This window comes from Lygodium microphyllum, chromosome 18 (genome assembly GCF_053477565.2).
Source record: "Lygodium microphyllum isolate KBCC chromosome 18, Lygodium_microphyllum_v1.1.10, whole genome shotgun sequence".
In the NCBI taxonomy this organism is placed as follows: Eukaryota; Viridiplantae; Streptophyta; class Polypodiopsida; order Schizaeales; family Lygodiaceae; genus Lygodium; species Lygodium microphyllum.
Window position 1 is genome coordinate 123,415,679 of NC_141152.1, and position 16,966 is coordinate 123,432,644.

Below are 16,966 nucleotides of genomic sequence, written 5' to 3' on the forward strand. Positions count from 1 at the left end.
CCAAAATAGAATCCCCAAAGCATCAAACATGCATTATGTAATTTCCTACTTACTATCCGAACTAGAACTATTTTATTCAATGTGAAACAAAGAATAGAAAAATACATAGAATCAACTCTATGAGTGCCAAATCTATAGCTCTCATTGTACTCTTTGTTTCTAGCTATAGAAATCTTGAATCTGATACCATATGCAAAAGTTAACCAAAACACAATAGTGATATCTAGCTATTATAACTTTCCATAACTTTTATAGCATGCTCTGTATCCATTGGAAATGGATAGAATGGCTACTCCTCAACTCGATAAGTACTCAAGAAGGCTCAGCTAAGGCCTAGGTGAAGCTCCTCAATAAGCTAGGAGAAAGTTGGAACAAGTTGAGAGAAGGGAAGACTCAATACATACATCAAGAGGAGGAAGAAACATTGGTTGCCATGAAACCTTAAGCTAAAGCTTTGAATTCGGGCTAAAGCAAAGGATGAACAAGCTCTGCAAATGGTTGGCTCTGATACCAATTGAAAGATAGAGCTTCAGTGGAAGCACACAAGTGAAAGCAATAGCAAAGCAATAGCTATGGCAAATGGAACAAGAGAGCAAGAGAGAGAGACATAAAGAATAAAGTGACAATGATAAGTGTTTACTACTTGCAGTGTACATGTATACTGTCAGTGGCATAGGCATAGATGCCTTTACCCCCAACATTGCGAATGCATGAAAGTATCAAACTATGGTACCACTCCCTAGGTGCCTGCTTAAGCCCATAAAGACTCTTCTTCAATTTACACACTAGGTGTTCTCTACCTTTCTCCCTAGAGTCCTTAGGCTACTACATATAGATCTCATTGTGCAAGTCTCCATGTAAAAAACTTGCCTTAACATCTAGAGCTGATAAAGCTCTAGATAATTGAGCAACCAAGACCAATACCAAGCAAAAAGTCTTCATTGAAGTCAACACCATGCTCCTCCTTAAAACTCTTTGCAATGAATCTAGCCTTATATGCTAGCTTAGGGGTTACTAGAGGTACTCTTAACCTATAGCCCTCTCCCAAGAATGAGAATCACCTCTATGCATAGCCTCCTTATAATAAGTAAGTAGCTTAATAGAGCATATTACCATAACATAATCTGTAAAGGGCTCGTAGCAATCAGGAGGATATGAAGCTCTAGCAGAGCACCTCAAAATTGGTTGTGGGGCATGTACAACCTATCCGCTCTATCCAACATCATGATTCTGCATAACATGCGGATTGTGGGCCACTATATCATCAACAAGTATAGTAGGCTATCTCACTAGGCATAGTCATATTGGGGCTTGTCATATTGGGCTAGACGGCTCCTCTTAAGAGATCACCTTGCATACCTCAATCACTTGCTCTAGTCTCATATGCATCTTATTCTCATGGAAGATAACATCACAGCTGCAAATAACCTTCTGAGCCTTCGAATCCCAAAAACAATAGCCTATCTCATATGTATCATATATCCAAGAAAGATGCATTTGATAAACTTAAGATCCAACTTATTGTGCTTGTCTTTAGGAATATGGCAAAAATCCTCACAGCCAAAGACTCGTAAGTGTGCATATGATAGAGGTTTCCTAACCAGACCATACTCCTCTACAACTTTACCACAAAGAGCAATGCATGGGATCTATTAATGAGATCCACAACAATAGTAATTGCCTCAACCCAAAAGTGGTGTAGTAAGCCCACCTAACTAAGCATACTATGGACTCTTTCCTAAATAGTCCTATGCATGTGCTCTACTATGCCATTCTCTGGGGTGGGGTGTATGGGGGGTCAACTAATGCTTAATACCCTGCTCATCACATAGCTACTCAAAATCCTTAGATACATACTCACCCCATAGGCATTTCAACCTATACCTAGATTGGTTCTCAATCCCATCTCTTTTCCTCCCTCTCTCTCATAAGCACAATGCATAAAGAAAACAAAGAAAGAAGAAAATAAATAGTTTACCTTTTCCTCTATCCTTTTCTTTACTTTCATAACCCTATTTCTCTCTCCATCTCGATCTCCTTCCACCCCTCTCTTTCCTCTCCTCTCTCTTAAGCACAATGCATAAAGAAAGGAAAAGAAAGAACAGAGGAAAATACTTATCTCAAAGCTCAAAGAAGCACTGCTTTGTTGTTTTCTTCTTCTCCTCCTTCACAATCTTCCTCCTTTCCTCGTCTCCTCCTTTGTGGTCTTCTTCTCCTTCTTCACGGATGGCTCACACACACACACACACACACACACACACACACACACACACACACACACACACACACACACACACACACACACAATAACCTCCATCGCTTTCATTCCTGCTCTCTCTCTCTCTCTCACTCTCTTTCTTTATTTCTTCGTGCTTGCTCACAAAGATTAAAAATGTTGTGCTTTGTGTTTGGTGTTTTTTTAAGGTGTCACTATTTCCATCTATATCAACGTCAAAAGGTATATTCGAATGCATGTCAGAAAGACCATTGTATCAATGTCAGTATTACCATTGCTATACACATTGCTAGTGACGGTAGTACCAATGTTGATATTGATGTCTATAGTGACTGATATAGTGATGCTTTAAAAAAGCATCACTACGGTTCATCACTATGGCATCTTTTCTTTGTAGTGTCTTCTTCTTAGATATTTAATAGCTATAGCCCTCCCCCTACTTTACATCTTTTAAGTACTTTCATTGAAATATACACCATATACTACTTCTTTTCCTCTTTTGTCTAAAGGAGTCTACCAATTGCTAAGTCCTAGTCTTTCTATCAAGAAGCCATGCAATAGAGCTCGAATTGGCTTCCTCTTGATCTTCTAAGAACCCATTTAGATCTTTGAGTTTGATTTACATCTATTGAAATATTAGAATAGTGCAAGTCACCCCTATGGCAAGATGTTAGAAGTGGTTATATCATAGGTTTAGGTTCATGAGTGTCCATGCCATAATTTATAGGCACACTCTTTATTAGATTTTGATTACTAGCTAACCTAATTTGTGGTAGGTAGCTCCTTTATTTTTTATCTAGAAAAGGAGGGTGTGTGGCCATAGTCAAATCATACATGTACTTGTAGATTCTTTGTGCAAAGGGATGGAGCTTATGGAGTGTGTGAGTTGGTACTCAACCATTGTACTCTTGATTTTCATAGTGGATTCCTTTTTCTAGTTATATCTTGTACATAGCCTCTTTCGTTAGTCAATAATGGGTGCATCTTCCATTTATGTGTCCATTCATCTTGAGTTCATTTAGAAGTGGTTCATGCATTGTGCCCATGTAATTTATTTTGACCTTGGGTTTTGTCACATGCTTTGAAATCTTTGCAAGTGCTCACGTTGCCTTTGCTACTTTCTTCCTCCAAGGTAGCTGTTGGAAGTACTCTTTCTCATTTTGCATTATCACTTCACCTCCTTGCATTAATAGTGATAACAAAGTCAAAGACCCTAATTATGCTCATTGAAAGAAATGTATGAAATCTTGGTTTGTGCAGAAAGATCTCTCCTAGGTTCTTAGTGGTTTCAAGCGCAAGCTCGAGTGTCCATTGAATCCCTAGAGTGAATGGAATACTTGTTGTGTATTTTACTATTGGCTAACCTATTTCATGATAGGAACGGAACACTCATTTATTTCTTATATGTAAAAGGAGGGACTGTGGCCACATTCATTTATATGTGTACTTGCAAGTTCTTAGTGTGGAGAGAGGGAGCTTGTGGAATGTGTGAGCTGACTCTCAACCACTCTATTCTTGATTCCCATAGTGATTTCCTTTTCTTGGTTACATCTTGTGTATAATCTCTTTTATCTTTATCTTTCTTTTCATCGTGAGTTGCTTGTCTTGCTCTTCCAAGAGAGAATCCAATGTTCTTTGTGTGTGTTTTGCTCTTCTAAGAAAGAATCCATTGTTCTTGATCACTAATTAGCCTTTTCAACTCATCTTGTCATTCTACATTTATAAGATACTACTATCCTAGTAAAATACGCAAAATATGATGTGATCGAGATATGTTTGTCAAAATTATGAGAAATGTTTTGGCAATTTAGGAAATGTGAGAGGTCTGTTGGTAATTTTTCCGAAATGCATAGCACTGCAGCTTGAGTTATCACTCGCCACCCCTGCATGCAACTTCTTGGCACAGACACATACGCGGACTCGCTCTCTCTCTCTCTCTCTCTCTCTCTCTCTCTCTCTCTCTCTCTCTCGCTCTGTGTGTGTGTGTGTGTGTGTCTGCGCGCCTTCACAATGGCTGAAAGACCTGCGTATCTGAAACCCGAAGACGGGGTTAGCATTCCCCTAATTGCTTCTGAGAACTTCTCTCGCATCGATTTTCACAGTGCTGATAATCGGCTCTTCTGCGTTTCCTGATCAGGCTCTTCTGACCAGCCACGACGCAGATTACATGGTGGAGCAGCTGAAGGTGTTTGAAATAGAACAGGTGCTTTCCTTGCCCCGTCTTTACGGATTATGACGTTTTGCCTCTTCGCAAGATTTCTTAAAACATTTCTTACCAGGAGATACTTACTATAACAGGTGCTTTCCTTGCCCCATCTTTACGGATTATGACGTTTTGCCTCTTCGCAAGATTTCTTAAAACATTCCTTACCAGGAGATACTTAGGAAATTATGACTTTTTTTTGCCTATTTGCGAGAATTCGTAAAGAACATTCCTAACTAGGAAATAACCTTGCTGTCTACTGTTTTCCCCTAGCTATCTTCATTCTGCAAAAGGCTTATCATTTGCAGGTTGGAAGCATTGAATGGTTAGCGCAGCATGAAGCACTGAACAAGCTCAACTTGCAGGTGTGTATCTTGTTCCCACTAAGTCTTCCGAAGAATTGCACGGATGTTAGTCCTCAATATCTCCTCCTTGTTTGTATGTTCTAACCATAAAAGATATGAGACGATTCCACAAATACAACGTTAGAGCTTGCAGTGATATGACAGAAAACTGGCATCTTTGTTTTTGGTGCTATTATGTAATCATTGTCCTACGTAAGACCCCATTATGTCTATTATAAAGATTACAAACGATTCTCTCTTCTCACGCCAAATCATCACATTGCTGGTTTGATCTAGAGAGCCCTCTAAAGAGATTGTTGGTTTGATCTAGAGATCCCCTAAAGAGATTTTCTTCTTTGCTACAGACTGTGTCTTGTCCCCTTTGTTTTTCTTCTATTAAACCTATTCCACAATAGGAGCAAGTGTAGGTAGGCTTTTGCTTCAAGTTGCAGGGGCAAGACTCTTGCTTTGTGCTACATTGTCATGCACAACATTTTTACCTTTAGAGAGTCCACAGTCCTTGTGTGCTCCAAAGCAACAGGATCTTATTTGATTTTCAAATTAGAAGGCTATAGACACGTGCCTTGGGAGTCTCTGGAGGGCACCATTCTGAGGATGGGATTCTTAGGACAGTGAGTTAGAGGGGCAAGGATGGGATTCTTAAGACAAAAAGTCAGAGGCATGGTGGCCTTCTAGTTTTCAGCTCACAGCTAGGTTCTCGTTAGTGGTACTTGAGGCAAGAGATTCAACATGCATAGATCAGTGAGACAAGGTTGACCCCTTGCCATTTACCTTTTGTTTTGGTAGCAGAGGCCATGAGCTATCTATGACATTAGGTTGCACATCTCAGATTTTAAGGAGCTTCTGCACATGGAGTTTGCAGATGATACAATTGCCTAGTTCGAGGGGGGATGAAGATAACTTCAGGGATTTTGTGATTACAATGGAGATATTTTGTAAAGTCTTTGGAGCTCTCATCAAGTTGTATAAATCATTTACATTTTGGGTTTGTGACACTCAATAGAGCTAGTTTGGAGGCCATGTGAGGATCTCACTTCGGTTTTCTTTCGAGCCTCAATGAGGTACCTTGGGTTTCAAAGGTGTTGAAATCACCTTAGAGAAGCATATAGCACCCTAAATTTTGAGCAGTAGACTGAAATTCCTATGCTGGAGCATGTAGGATAGGACTTTCATTAGTTGAAAGGATGGTGGCAGTGGCTAATTCATCAGTAGAAAGGATGGCAGTAGCAGCTAATCAAGTCCTGCTTGTCACTACTATGTGGTATAGCACTTCCTATTGGGTCTTCTCCTCCATCTCATGCATTGGCTAGGTGAAATACCTAACCAAGAATCATATATCACTTCTTGTTGGGCATGCCGAGCTAAAATATGTTTTACAGCTGATTAGCATTTTTAAACAGCCCCAAAACACGCTTAATTAATGAAAAATGCAAATTTGGTACGCGGTTCAAGAGAGTTTCAATGGTCTCCCAAAACCCTAATTTTTTGGGCCACCCTTCAACATTTATAAATAGACAGCTTGGCCACCATTCTGCCTCACCCTTTTGTGCAGGTTTGTCACTCTATTGTGCAGATTTCAATGATCAGCCACCTACCATGTGTTGTCCAGCCATCACCGATTGCAGCTCATCACTATCCAGCCCTAGGCGGCTTGTTTTCAGCCATTGCCTTGCTTGGAGGCTTCCATCTATTGCGTCATCACATTGCCTGATCAATCTGCGTTTTCAGCATTTGGTGTCAAGCGACACGCTCTTACCGTCTGTCCCACCAGGTGATTGCTACAGTATTTGCGTTTTTGCTATCCAGTAGGCTGTCTACGTCAGCAAACACCTCTCCTATTGTTACCTTAGTTCCCTAACACTTTGGTGATCAGTGTTTGGTGTTTTCCACACTTCGTCACTTCGACTAGTGGCCACAACACTTGGGATCCATCTTTGGTGGACATTACTCTCCGACACTTCATTGCTCTACCCTTGGATATTCTGTACACTCTTACATTCATTTACAATGTTTTGTCACTTTAGAGTTTCTTCTCTCTGTGTTTGTCATTGTGTTTGAGTTTTGGGTTTTGAGTTTTTGTGTTTTGCATTTTGCGTTTAGGGTTTGAGTTTTACTTGTCTCTATTTGAGTCTTTGTGTTTCAGTCTTAGTCGTACATGCTATGTTTCCTTAGTGCAAATCCTAGCATATCTTCAGATGGTATCAGAGTCGGTGCTCTTCTAAAGAGTATCTTGTGGTGATTGTGGAGGCTAGTCTTTGTGCGAGACTCACATGCGACTCTATTTTGACTCATAATGTCTTAGGCACCTTCTTCTTTAGATCCTATGATGCCTTATCAGGCTTCTTCATCATTGGAGGCTTTGAGAAGGCATTATGGTCTCAAGGAGGAGACAGATACACCTTCACCACCTTTACTATCTTTTTCTTCTCGTTTTGGTCATCTTACAAATGAAGAGTTTGAGAAGTACTTGTGCATCACGTATAGTTTAATTTACCCTCCTCTAATGCGTGCTACTACTTTGTCTGGACTGATTGGTTAGATTGGCCATCTCTTTGATCTTCAAGGGACCATGACATTTGGTGCATTTGGCTATCCATCTCCTTTAACTCAGCTAGGGCTTATGTTAGGTTTGTATAATGAGTCGTATGGGCCAAAACTCTCTCTTGTTTCTTCTTTTGGTGTGCAGGAGCCGGATGGTTTTTAGTATGTTAACTTTAATAGAGGAGGCTCTCGAAGTAGGTACCCTTCATTAGGTACGTCTCTATCATCTTTTTCATTTGAGCAAGTACACCACACTTCTCAACTCCCTCCCATCCCACCATTGTCTTCTCCACATTATGATCTACTATCATCTGCATTCCGAAATCTTGGATTACATTCCACTTCTGCTCAAAGCACACTAGGGGTTGGATCTTTCATCTCTGCTTCTAACACCTTCTCATTCTCCCTCCCACCATCTACCTACCCTCCATTCACTCGACCTCTTGGTGCATCGTTAGGGGGAATGCCACTCTTTAACATCGTACTTTGTCAATGGTCCCCCTAAACTCTAATTTTTTGGGGCACCCTTCAATATCTATAAATAGACAAGCTATTCACCATTCAGCCTCATCCTTTTGTGCAGGTTTCTCACGCTACCATGCAGATTTCAGTCATCATCCACCTACCATCTACTATCCAACCATCACCGACTACAGCCCATCACTATGGGTAGTCTGTTTTCAGCCATCTCCTTGTTTGGAGGTCTCTATTTGTTGCATCATCATAGCTCTTGATTAGCTTGCGTTTTTAATATCTAATGATAGGCAATACGCTGCTGCCATCTCTCCCACTAGGGGACTACTGTAATACCTGCGTTTTTGTTGTCCAATAGGCCATCTACATTAGCAAACACCTCTCCTGTTGTCACCTCAGCTCCCTGACACTAGTGATCAACGTTTGGTGTTTCGTGTGCTCTGACACTCCGACTGGTGGTCATAGCACTTGGGATCCATCTCCAGTGGATGTCACTCTTTGACATTGCGTTGCTCTACCCTTGGACATTTTGTACACTTTTACATTCATTTATAGCATTCATTCACTTCTTAGTTTCTTCTCTCTGTGTTTGAGTTCTGAGTTTTTGTGTTTTGCATTTTGCATTTAGTGTTTGAGTTTTGCTTGTCTCTGTCTGAGTCTTTATATTTTAGTCTTGGTCGTACATGCTGTGTTTCCTTAGTGGAAACCCTAGCATATCTTCACAGGGCATTCTCCAGATCATGCATTGGTGAGGCGAAATGCCTCATGAAGAATTGCATTCAGTTGAGGTGGAGATGTAGGCCCATCCAAGTCTAAGGTAGCTTAGATGGTCTCACTCAATACAGATACAGAGATGGTTTGAAATCATAGACCCAAATTGTCATAGCAACGCATTGTTGGTGAAGCTCATCATGACAGGTCTTTTTTGAGTGAGGAGCTATGGAAGAAGCTACTACTATGAAGACTAGCGACCATTTCCCTTGCTTTCAAAGGACCATGGTATCTTCAAGCCTTCGTTAGCTTGCTCCAATCACCTTTGAAGAGAAGATGAGATCGTCTCTCATGTTCAATCACCTCATTAAGACAAAGCCAAGCCACACCATGGGACATGAAATGCCTCTTTTGGGGAGGTTCTCTACTCAAATCCCCTCAATAATGGTGTCACTTTTCTAGATCTACTCAAAGATAGAAACTTCCTTGAATTAGGGGGCACAAGTCCGTTATGGGGAACATTTAGATGAGAGTACTTCTAGACTAGAGGACATCTGCTAGAACTTCTTGAACATGGATTTGTATCTTTACTACAATAAACATTCTTATTGTATTGGTTGCAACAATGGAGAGAGTCCATATTTTCAATGCATCTCCTAGGAGGATAGTAGGTTCATGAAAGAGGATTTTAGGATCAATTAGAACAGACTAGGTGCTCTTGCCAGAATAGATGATTGAAGATGCTAGGCATATTGGGCGAGGCTTCTCGAAAGACTACAGTTTGACCCAGAAAAGTGTGTTTCAAGAGATCCCTTTGTAGAGAGACCATGGATATTTCCTTTTTTGGATATGCCACTAGATTGTGGGGTGGATCTAGATGAGTAGGACTAGAGTGGTGCCGTGGTGCTGGCTAGCTAACAACATTGGATTGGGGATCGTATCTTATTAGAATTCCTATCTCACTTCCAGAGGAGATTAGAGAGACGATCTCTCTATGATCTGGGGTTTTGGCACTTCCTTTCACTTTGAGTCACATAGGGTCAGGCATGGTAAGCCTCTCAATTGCTTATTTACTTGGGCCTTGTTTTAGGTTTTTGTTTTTGTTATACACTTATGATATCTTGGAATTTGTTTTCAGAGCTGATCTTGTTAAGTGCGTCTGATTGGATGAATTGGATGTCTGAAAACAAGCTTTTTATGTGTGCATGAATAACCTATTTCATTTACGACCTTTTGTGGGAATGAAAGGGGTCGCTGGTTAGCCTTTAGGAGACAAAAGAAAATGTCCTCTCTCCATCAAGATCTTACAGTGTGTGCTAACCTTGGACTAGAAAGCTGAGACTTTGTGTGTGCATATTTCTTACGGATGCATGGATTTGTGTCATGCTCAATTTACATGACCAACTTTTCTCTAGTTTCTTTATACTATTTTTGCTTTCCTTTGGGCATGTATATTTCTATGGATATATTGTACTCAACCATATACTGCATAAGGACTTCTATAGATAACTTTGTGTGGTCAAGTTGAGATTTTACCATAGATATCTTTCCCTTCCATAGAGATTTCTCTTGTCCAGCAGAGTATGTGGGGTTTTTAAATCTTGCAGCCTCTCCATTCTATAAAAGAGGGGCAAGGCGACCTTGTAAGGCATTCAAAATTGCAATAATGTAGTGTGTTGTTCTTTCCATCTCTAGTGTTCTCTCTCCTTGTGTCTCAAGTGTACAGTCTTACTCCAACACCCCTATATTCTCTCTCTACTTAAATCTTCACAATGTCTCACTCCACTCTCTCTGGATTTTGTCTCATAGGCCACATCGGTCTAATGTAGACTCTCTCTCTCTCTCTCTCTCTCTTTTGTGGCTCAAGCGTGCACTCTCACTCTAGCAGTGACTGCAGTTCGCTCTCTCTACTTGACTCTTCTCACTTCACTCTCTCCAACCACTCTCTAGACTCCCATCACACTGAAATATTTCCACCTCATTTTTCTCACTTCACTCCCCCCAAGCTGACTGTCTGAACGTGGCTCTTTCACTCCTAGTCAGAGTCACTCTCCTTGCTTCTCTCTATAGCATTATCCATTTCTCCTCAATTATTGTTACCATTTCTCTTTCTCCAAACAGTCTTTTTTTTTGCAAATATTCCCAAAGTCTTATGTAGACACTTCCTAATTTCTTAGAAATGTTCCAAGCTTTTTGCATACTTTTCCCAAGTTTTCTGTAGACATCTTGTAGTTTCCTGCAGGCATGCCCAATTTCCTTAGACATTTCCCAAGCTTTTGCTATGTTTTATGCTGACATTTCCTAGTTAATTATAGATCTTTCCCAAGTTTTCTCTGGACATCTCTAGTGTCCCCAGAGATTTCCCAGATATTTCCTAGGAGATTTGTAGAAATTTCCTTCTTTTTTGCAGATACGTCCCAAGTTTTCTGGAGACATCCCCATTTTCCTGTAGACCTTTTCCTAGTTTTTTGCAAAGATCAGCAGTTAGTGGTAAGAGAGTGCTAGATTTTTGCTCTTGGAAAAGTGAGTTTTGGATATCTGAGGAAATCTTTTGGGCTTCAGCAAGTTCCATTTGTCTACTAGTAGCCATGTAGATTTTTTAATGGTTTCCTCTTTTGAAATGTGCTGCGTGCATATGGCTTTTGCTTGCTGGCCAGTCAGCCTCTTGTATATCTAATTATTCATTAATGGCCTAAGTAGACTCATTGATGAGACTCATTTTAAAGTGGCCCCAAATTGCAGTGGTGCAAATGGGGGTGGACCCACATGGCAGAAAGAAGAGTTAGTATTGATTTTCTGCACTTAACTATGAATTCACATAGGTTAATGGAAGTTCCATTTTTAAAGCTAACTGGGCATTGCCTAAGTTGAGTTAGGGCAAAAAAGGTAAATACATTTCTTTTGTGGTAGGATCAAAATAATGATTTGATTGTTTGTCTTTTGTGTCAAAAGCACATTTTGATGTTATCTTTGCTGTGTTGTTTAGGCACATTACAACACAATGGCTCACAATGATGAGTTTGTCATGGGGGTAAGCAAGCTTATACATTACCTTTGGTGTTTTTCAAAATTCTAAATAGTTGTCAAGCCATAGGCAGGTTTGTCAAATTTGAATCTAATGGACATCTCATTTCTTTTCTTGTGCACAAGTTAAGTTGCAAGTTTGAATTTTTAACAACATAATGTGACATGTTAACAAGTGTGACTTAAGAAAATGCCTACACACAACACATAGGCAGACGGCCAAGAATGATGATGTGATGCCCGAGTGTGAGCTCCACAATTGATGCTTGAGCTGTTTCTGTGCCATTGCTGCTGCGCCCCCCACCCCCCCCTTCCCCCCAAAAAAAAAAGACAACTCAGTCTCGCTAGCAATAGACACCTGACCCTAGCCACCCTTGACACTTGTTTAATCATGCAGCATCCCTTACCCATCCCTGTGCTGGTTGCAAGTGCACCCCCGCCTCCTACCTTTGTTGTCTACAAGGCATCTCATCTCCCAATTGCCCCTTTCCCATTTGCTTGTTGTGCCATCCCATGCTTGCCTCTTCCAGCTCACTAAAAAAAAGAACAAAGAGAAAGAAAAAACCTCAGCCCCACCCACAGGGAGCGACAAGCCTCTCACACTAGTATATGCTCCCCACCAGTAGTCAAGTGGTCCCTCCCACACGGCCTCTAGCTCCTAAGTCCAAACAACACACCACACTTTCCCCAATTTCTCCCATCCCACTTTCCCTAGCTTCTCTCATCATAGGAGTTCTTTCACAAGGGCCCTTGGACCTACATTAGAGTTGCGGGTTAAGTGGAGTTCCTGATTCCTTTGGAGGTGGGATTTTTTTATATTTGCAAGTCATGGAGTGCTAGGGCTTATTTGCTAGCTCCCCTAGATGGGATGAACTACGCCTTCTTCCTCTAGACTTCCCACTTTGACAGCTAGACAAAGACATGGGTGAAGGAGGTCTTAAGGGACCATGTATTTGAGCCTCTCTCTTAGTGGCTTTGCAAGATTGGGCTTGAACTATTTAGGAGTAGCGCCCAAGGTGCATATGGACATTTGTTTGGCTGCATGGGGCAGAGGTCCCATGCCTCAGTATCATTCTTTGGGCCTTGCAGCAGTGGTGACTACTATAGGATGTGATCGATCAGCTATTTGGTTAGATTGCCTGCTACTACTAGATCTTAGAGGCATGTTTGATAGCATGGCTCTTGAAGGCACCTATAGTAGCAAAGGGAGTGAACCTCACCTCCCCCTCCTTTTTCCTCAAAAGACCATGGGGGAGTGGAGTTCACCCTCTAAGCTTGTTGCCAAGCACTAGTATATGTCACAACTTCCCTTCTTAATTGTTTTCTACCATGCTGACTAGTTGACTATTCAGCAAATCCTAGATTTTCTCCATGAGCATACACCTAGCATCTTAGAACATGAATAGTCATCACCATAGTGGGGCAAGAGGTCCCAAGAAGTTAATTATCTAGGAAGAATTGCAGCCAGCACTTGCTTGATGGTATTTTACTTATATAGGAGCATAAGCTCACCCCCTCCCAAGCCAGTAGGGTGGGAAAGGTACTCTATGACAGATCACACACCTATTGGGAGTACTCTATTGGCACCCATGACAAGAGTGGAGTGTGTGCTGCAATTGGCCGAAGATTGCTGGCTTGTGTGTGGGATCATGGGATAATTGTGGCTATGAGAGTTCTATGGGTCAAGCTAGACATTGGGTACTCTTGCACCCATGGAGGCCCATGCACACACGAGCTTTTGGTTGGAGATTGTGGCAAGTTTGTCTGAGGTGGACCCCTAGATTGTTGGAGGTGACTTCAACAACCTAGAGATATTAGAGGAACAAAAGGTCAAGGCATGAACTTCCAAGGCATGGCAAAGGAGGAGCAAGAGGCTTGGGAGGCCTTTATCCTTGCAATAGGAGCTTGGGATGCTTGGAGGGACCCCGCATTCCATAGGTGTGGTGGCTCATTGGATTTCTCTTGGGGGTACAAGTAGATTGGGGGGGGGGGGGTGTGTGTGTACTCTTGGAGTGGCTAGACAAGTTCCATGTAGGTGACTGGGGGTACACTTGAGGAGAGTAGGTGGGGTAGCTAGCAAGGGCCACCTTAGCAAATTATTTCTCCTCATGCTTGATGCCCCTACTTCATCCTTGGATCCATACTTTTGCCATATCTTGGACTCAGCCTATGGACATGAGGGGGTGAGGAGTTATATCAAGCAACTATGGTCTAGGGAGTGGGCACATGATGGATGGATTGTAGAGGAGGTTGCAAAGCTTTGGGAGAGTTGAACAAGATCTCTCAAGAGGCAATGCTCTAGGATTAGCAAGAGTATTGGGAAGAGAAGCCTCCAGGGGAACACCTGGCAACCAGACCCGTATGTTGTCGCATCGCGTAGGGTTGAAGGTCACCATAGGGGTTTGGCAAGAGAAGAATGTATGGGGGTTCAAGAGCTTAGACTTCGGAGATGGTAGAGATAAGAGAAGGGTTGAAGGTTTCAAGCCAAGTTCTTACAGATAAGAGACAGCAGGGTGAAGGTAGATTCGAAGAAATTGAAGACGTAGAAGAATACTCCCAAAAAGAAATAGAAAATGAAGAAGAATACTAACAGAGATGAAGCTTGTCAGTTTCTTTTAGCATTATGAGAAGATATAACTCTAATAGACAAAAACGTGCATAAACTAATACCTTCCTCTATGCTGCTCAGATCGCCAATCTTGTGCTTCCATTGGCTCCGAAAGGGGGGTAAAATACCAGCACACTTGGCCAAAATTCTGCCAGATCACTCCATCTCCCCCTTCAGAGTGCTATTCACTGCCTGAAAATAGCGATCGCACGTCGCACGATTTCACCAATCTCTCTTTTTATATAAAATCCTCTTAAATTGACTGAAAGCTACATGCTTTCTTTTACATGTCATCCTAATCTAGAAGTTCTCATAGTTTTATGGATTTTTACAAGAGATAATATCTAGAATATAAAAAATTGGCTAAAACTTGTCCAAAAATCTAATATTTTTGAACCATGGATACTAACACTAATGTCTAAAATGGCATTGGCTATCTAAATCAATAAGAAAGCCACGCTCCAGATTTTTTTTACACGGTGTGCGCGTAGCGGCACGACAATGTACCATGGGCTAGGTTTTTGTAGCGGCACTTTTGGATTTGGGAGAGTTGGCCTCTAGATGAGTTGGAGTGGAACCCTAGAGAGTGGCTTTAGCTGGCCGCAACAGCTGCCAAGAAGCCATAGAGCTTCTTGGCTTACACAACTAGGAGTGATAGACATGTACTAATGCAGAAGGAAGGATCAAAAGGTTGAATAGTAGGTGATGGGATGTCAGAGAGGGGTCGAGGACAGGAGGAGGGAGATTGATGCATCGATCCTGTTCGAGTGGGTAGATCCTCCCATCAGAAAGCTTCTGTAATGTGGAGAGATGTGGGCTGCTCAAATCTCATTGAAGGATGTCCCCCTTGCACATGGTGGGCAGGTTGGGTGGTGCTCCCCACAACATTTTCTTTGCAGTTCAGGCTGCTGGTCAGCTAGTCATTGACAAAGTACAAAAAGAAGAGGATATGCCAACCATCCCTTGGAGGAGGATTTGTGTTATTGGCCTCCAAAAAACACATGGTAGCTAAACTTGTACATTCCCTGGGGGGTTTTGGGAGTGGCACCTTTGGATTTGGGAGAGTCGGTCTCTAGATGAGTTGGAGTGTAACCCTACAGAGTGGCTTTGGTGGGCCACAAAAGTTGCCAAGAAGCTAGAGAGCTTCTTAGCTTACACAACTAGGAGTGATAGACATGTTTTGATGTAGGAGGAGATGGATTGGGGACCCTCGTGGAGCAAGTACTAGATGGAGCATAGTATCATGAATGCTTTTTGCTGGACTTTCTGGCGACACTTGTGGGATAGTTGGAGGTTGTGGAGAGTGTTCTATTTCATATGGCTCCTTACACATGGGGGCCCAGTAGTAGGGAGGAGGTTGGCCCATTGGTCAATGCCATGCAGCCTAGTTGGTGTGGAGAGGAGTCTACCATATTCTTTGTTGTATGGTGTGAAAGCAACCTTTCTCTTCGGAGAGAGGGTGGTAATAACCTGATTAATCAATGATTACAACTAGCAATTAAAGCACATAAATTGAAATGCACAATTTACCACTTAATCTTGGACAATGGATAGCTTGTTGGCCGCAAAACTGGCACCCCTCATGGTCTTTCTTTATCTTATTTTAAATGGATGGAGTATATTGAGATTGTTTAATCTCCTCCATCGATCCAAGTGCCTCTTGCTATTATAGATTATTGGAAAACCTTCAAATCAATTTGCCCTTTGGTTTATTTAGGAATTGGCCTTCAACTGTGCTCCTTGGGTGAAAAATTCAGCCCCAAATGCATGCTAGCTAAATGGCCACTTGAATCTCTTGAAATTGCCCCAACTTTAGTGTGATTGAAATTCAAATCTCTAGGCCTTAATTTTTGAGCACACTTCTCGAGGTGGTTGTTAAACCCTAATTTTTGCTGTGTAAATTAGGGTTTACAGTAGAGATTGACCAAAATCTCAACCTCCAATGCTTGATCTTATTGGAAATTGTTGAGGAAGTATGGGAATTACCTGGAGGATGAGAGAGAACGCTGAATAGAGAAAACTGAGAATTTCTTCATGAAGGAGAGAAAATCTGTTGTTGCCCTGTTTGGACAACATTAAATGCTGTCCCTTGTTGCTCTGGAGCCTTCTATTGCTGTTGCCAGCCTTTGTATGCTGTCGCCTACTGTTGGACAGCCTTTGGAGATAGTTGCCTGCTATGGGAAGCCTCTTGGCTGGCTGCCAATACCCCTTGACTGTGGTACTTTGCAGCAAACAGCTCCTCCATTGATTCTCAAATCTCCACCTTCGGAATGCTCTCTCTCTCTCTCTCTCTCTCTCTCTCTCTCTCTCTCTAGCGTGACGACGGGATGTTGGCGTGACGGAGGGAGTCTACGTCGTATCTCTCTCTCTCTCTCTCTCTCTCTCTCTCTCTCTCTCTCTCTCTCTCTCTCTCTCTCTGTGGGGTGCGTGACGAGATGCTGGCGTGAGCGACGGGATACTGGCGTGAAGAGACGTGTCTAGTGTGATGGACGTGTTTGGCGTGATGGACGTATCTGGTGTGATGGACGTGTCTGGCGTGAGCGACGGGATGTTGGCGTGATGGACGTGTTTGGCGCGAGTGATAAGAGCTGACGTGACTATTATGTCCCCGTCCTACAAGAGGCGGCAGTCTAGTGGGAGCAACGGTAGTGACAATAGTCTGGCGGGACTGTCGTGAGTGCTGACCCGAAGAAGCTGCTCTGCAAGGTCACGTCTCTGCACAGGGAAACAACCACTGTCCTGCAGGGACACGAATGTACTTAGAATGACATGAATGCTGGCCTGTCTGCTGTGTCCTGGGTGAA

At 42.2% G+C, this 16,966-nt stretch overlaps 1 protein-coding gene across 17 annotated transcripts in view; it reads left to right on the forward strand.

The window, feature by feature from the left end:
* Positions 1–3,855: 3,855 nt before the first annotated feature.
* LOC148021332 (uncharacterized) overlaps positions 3,856–16,966 on the forward strand; it is a 293,723-nt gene continuing 280,612 nt past the window's right edge. For 15 of the 17 annotated variants that reach the window (XR_015694538.1, XM_087698124.1, XM_087698131.1 and 12 more), the window contains exons 1-4: positions 3,856–4,285; positions 4,374–4,439; positions 4,748–4,804; positions 11,517–11,561. Coding sequence is in view for 16 of the 17 variants with exons in the window: in XM_087698124.1 (XP_087554250.1) it covers positions 4,124–4,285; positions 4,374–4,439; positions 4,748–4,804; positions 11,517–11,561 (330 nt within the window). In the remaining variant the exon portion in view is untranslated. Of the gene's footprint in view, positions 4,286–4,373; positions 4,535–4,747; positions 4,805–11,516; positions 11,562–16,966 lie in introns of all 17 variants that reach the window. The other 2 variants (XM_087698141.1, XM_087698125.1) reach the window with 2 other exon arrangements.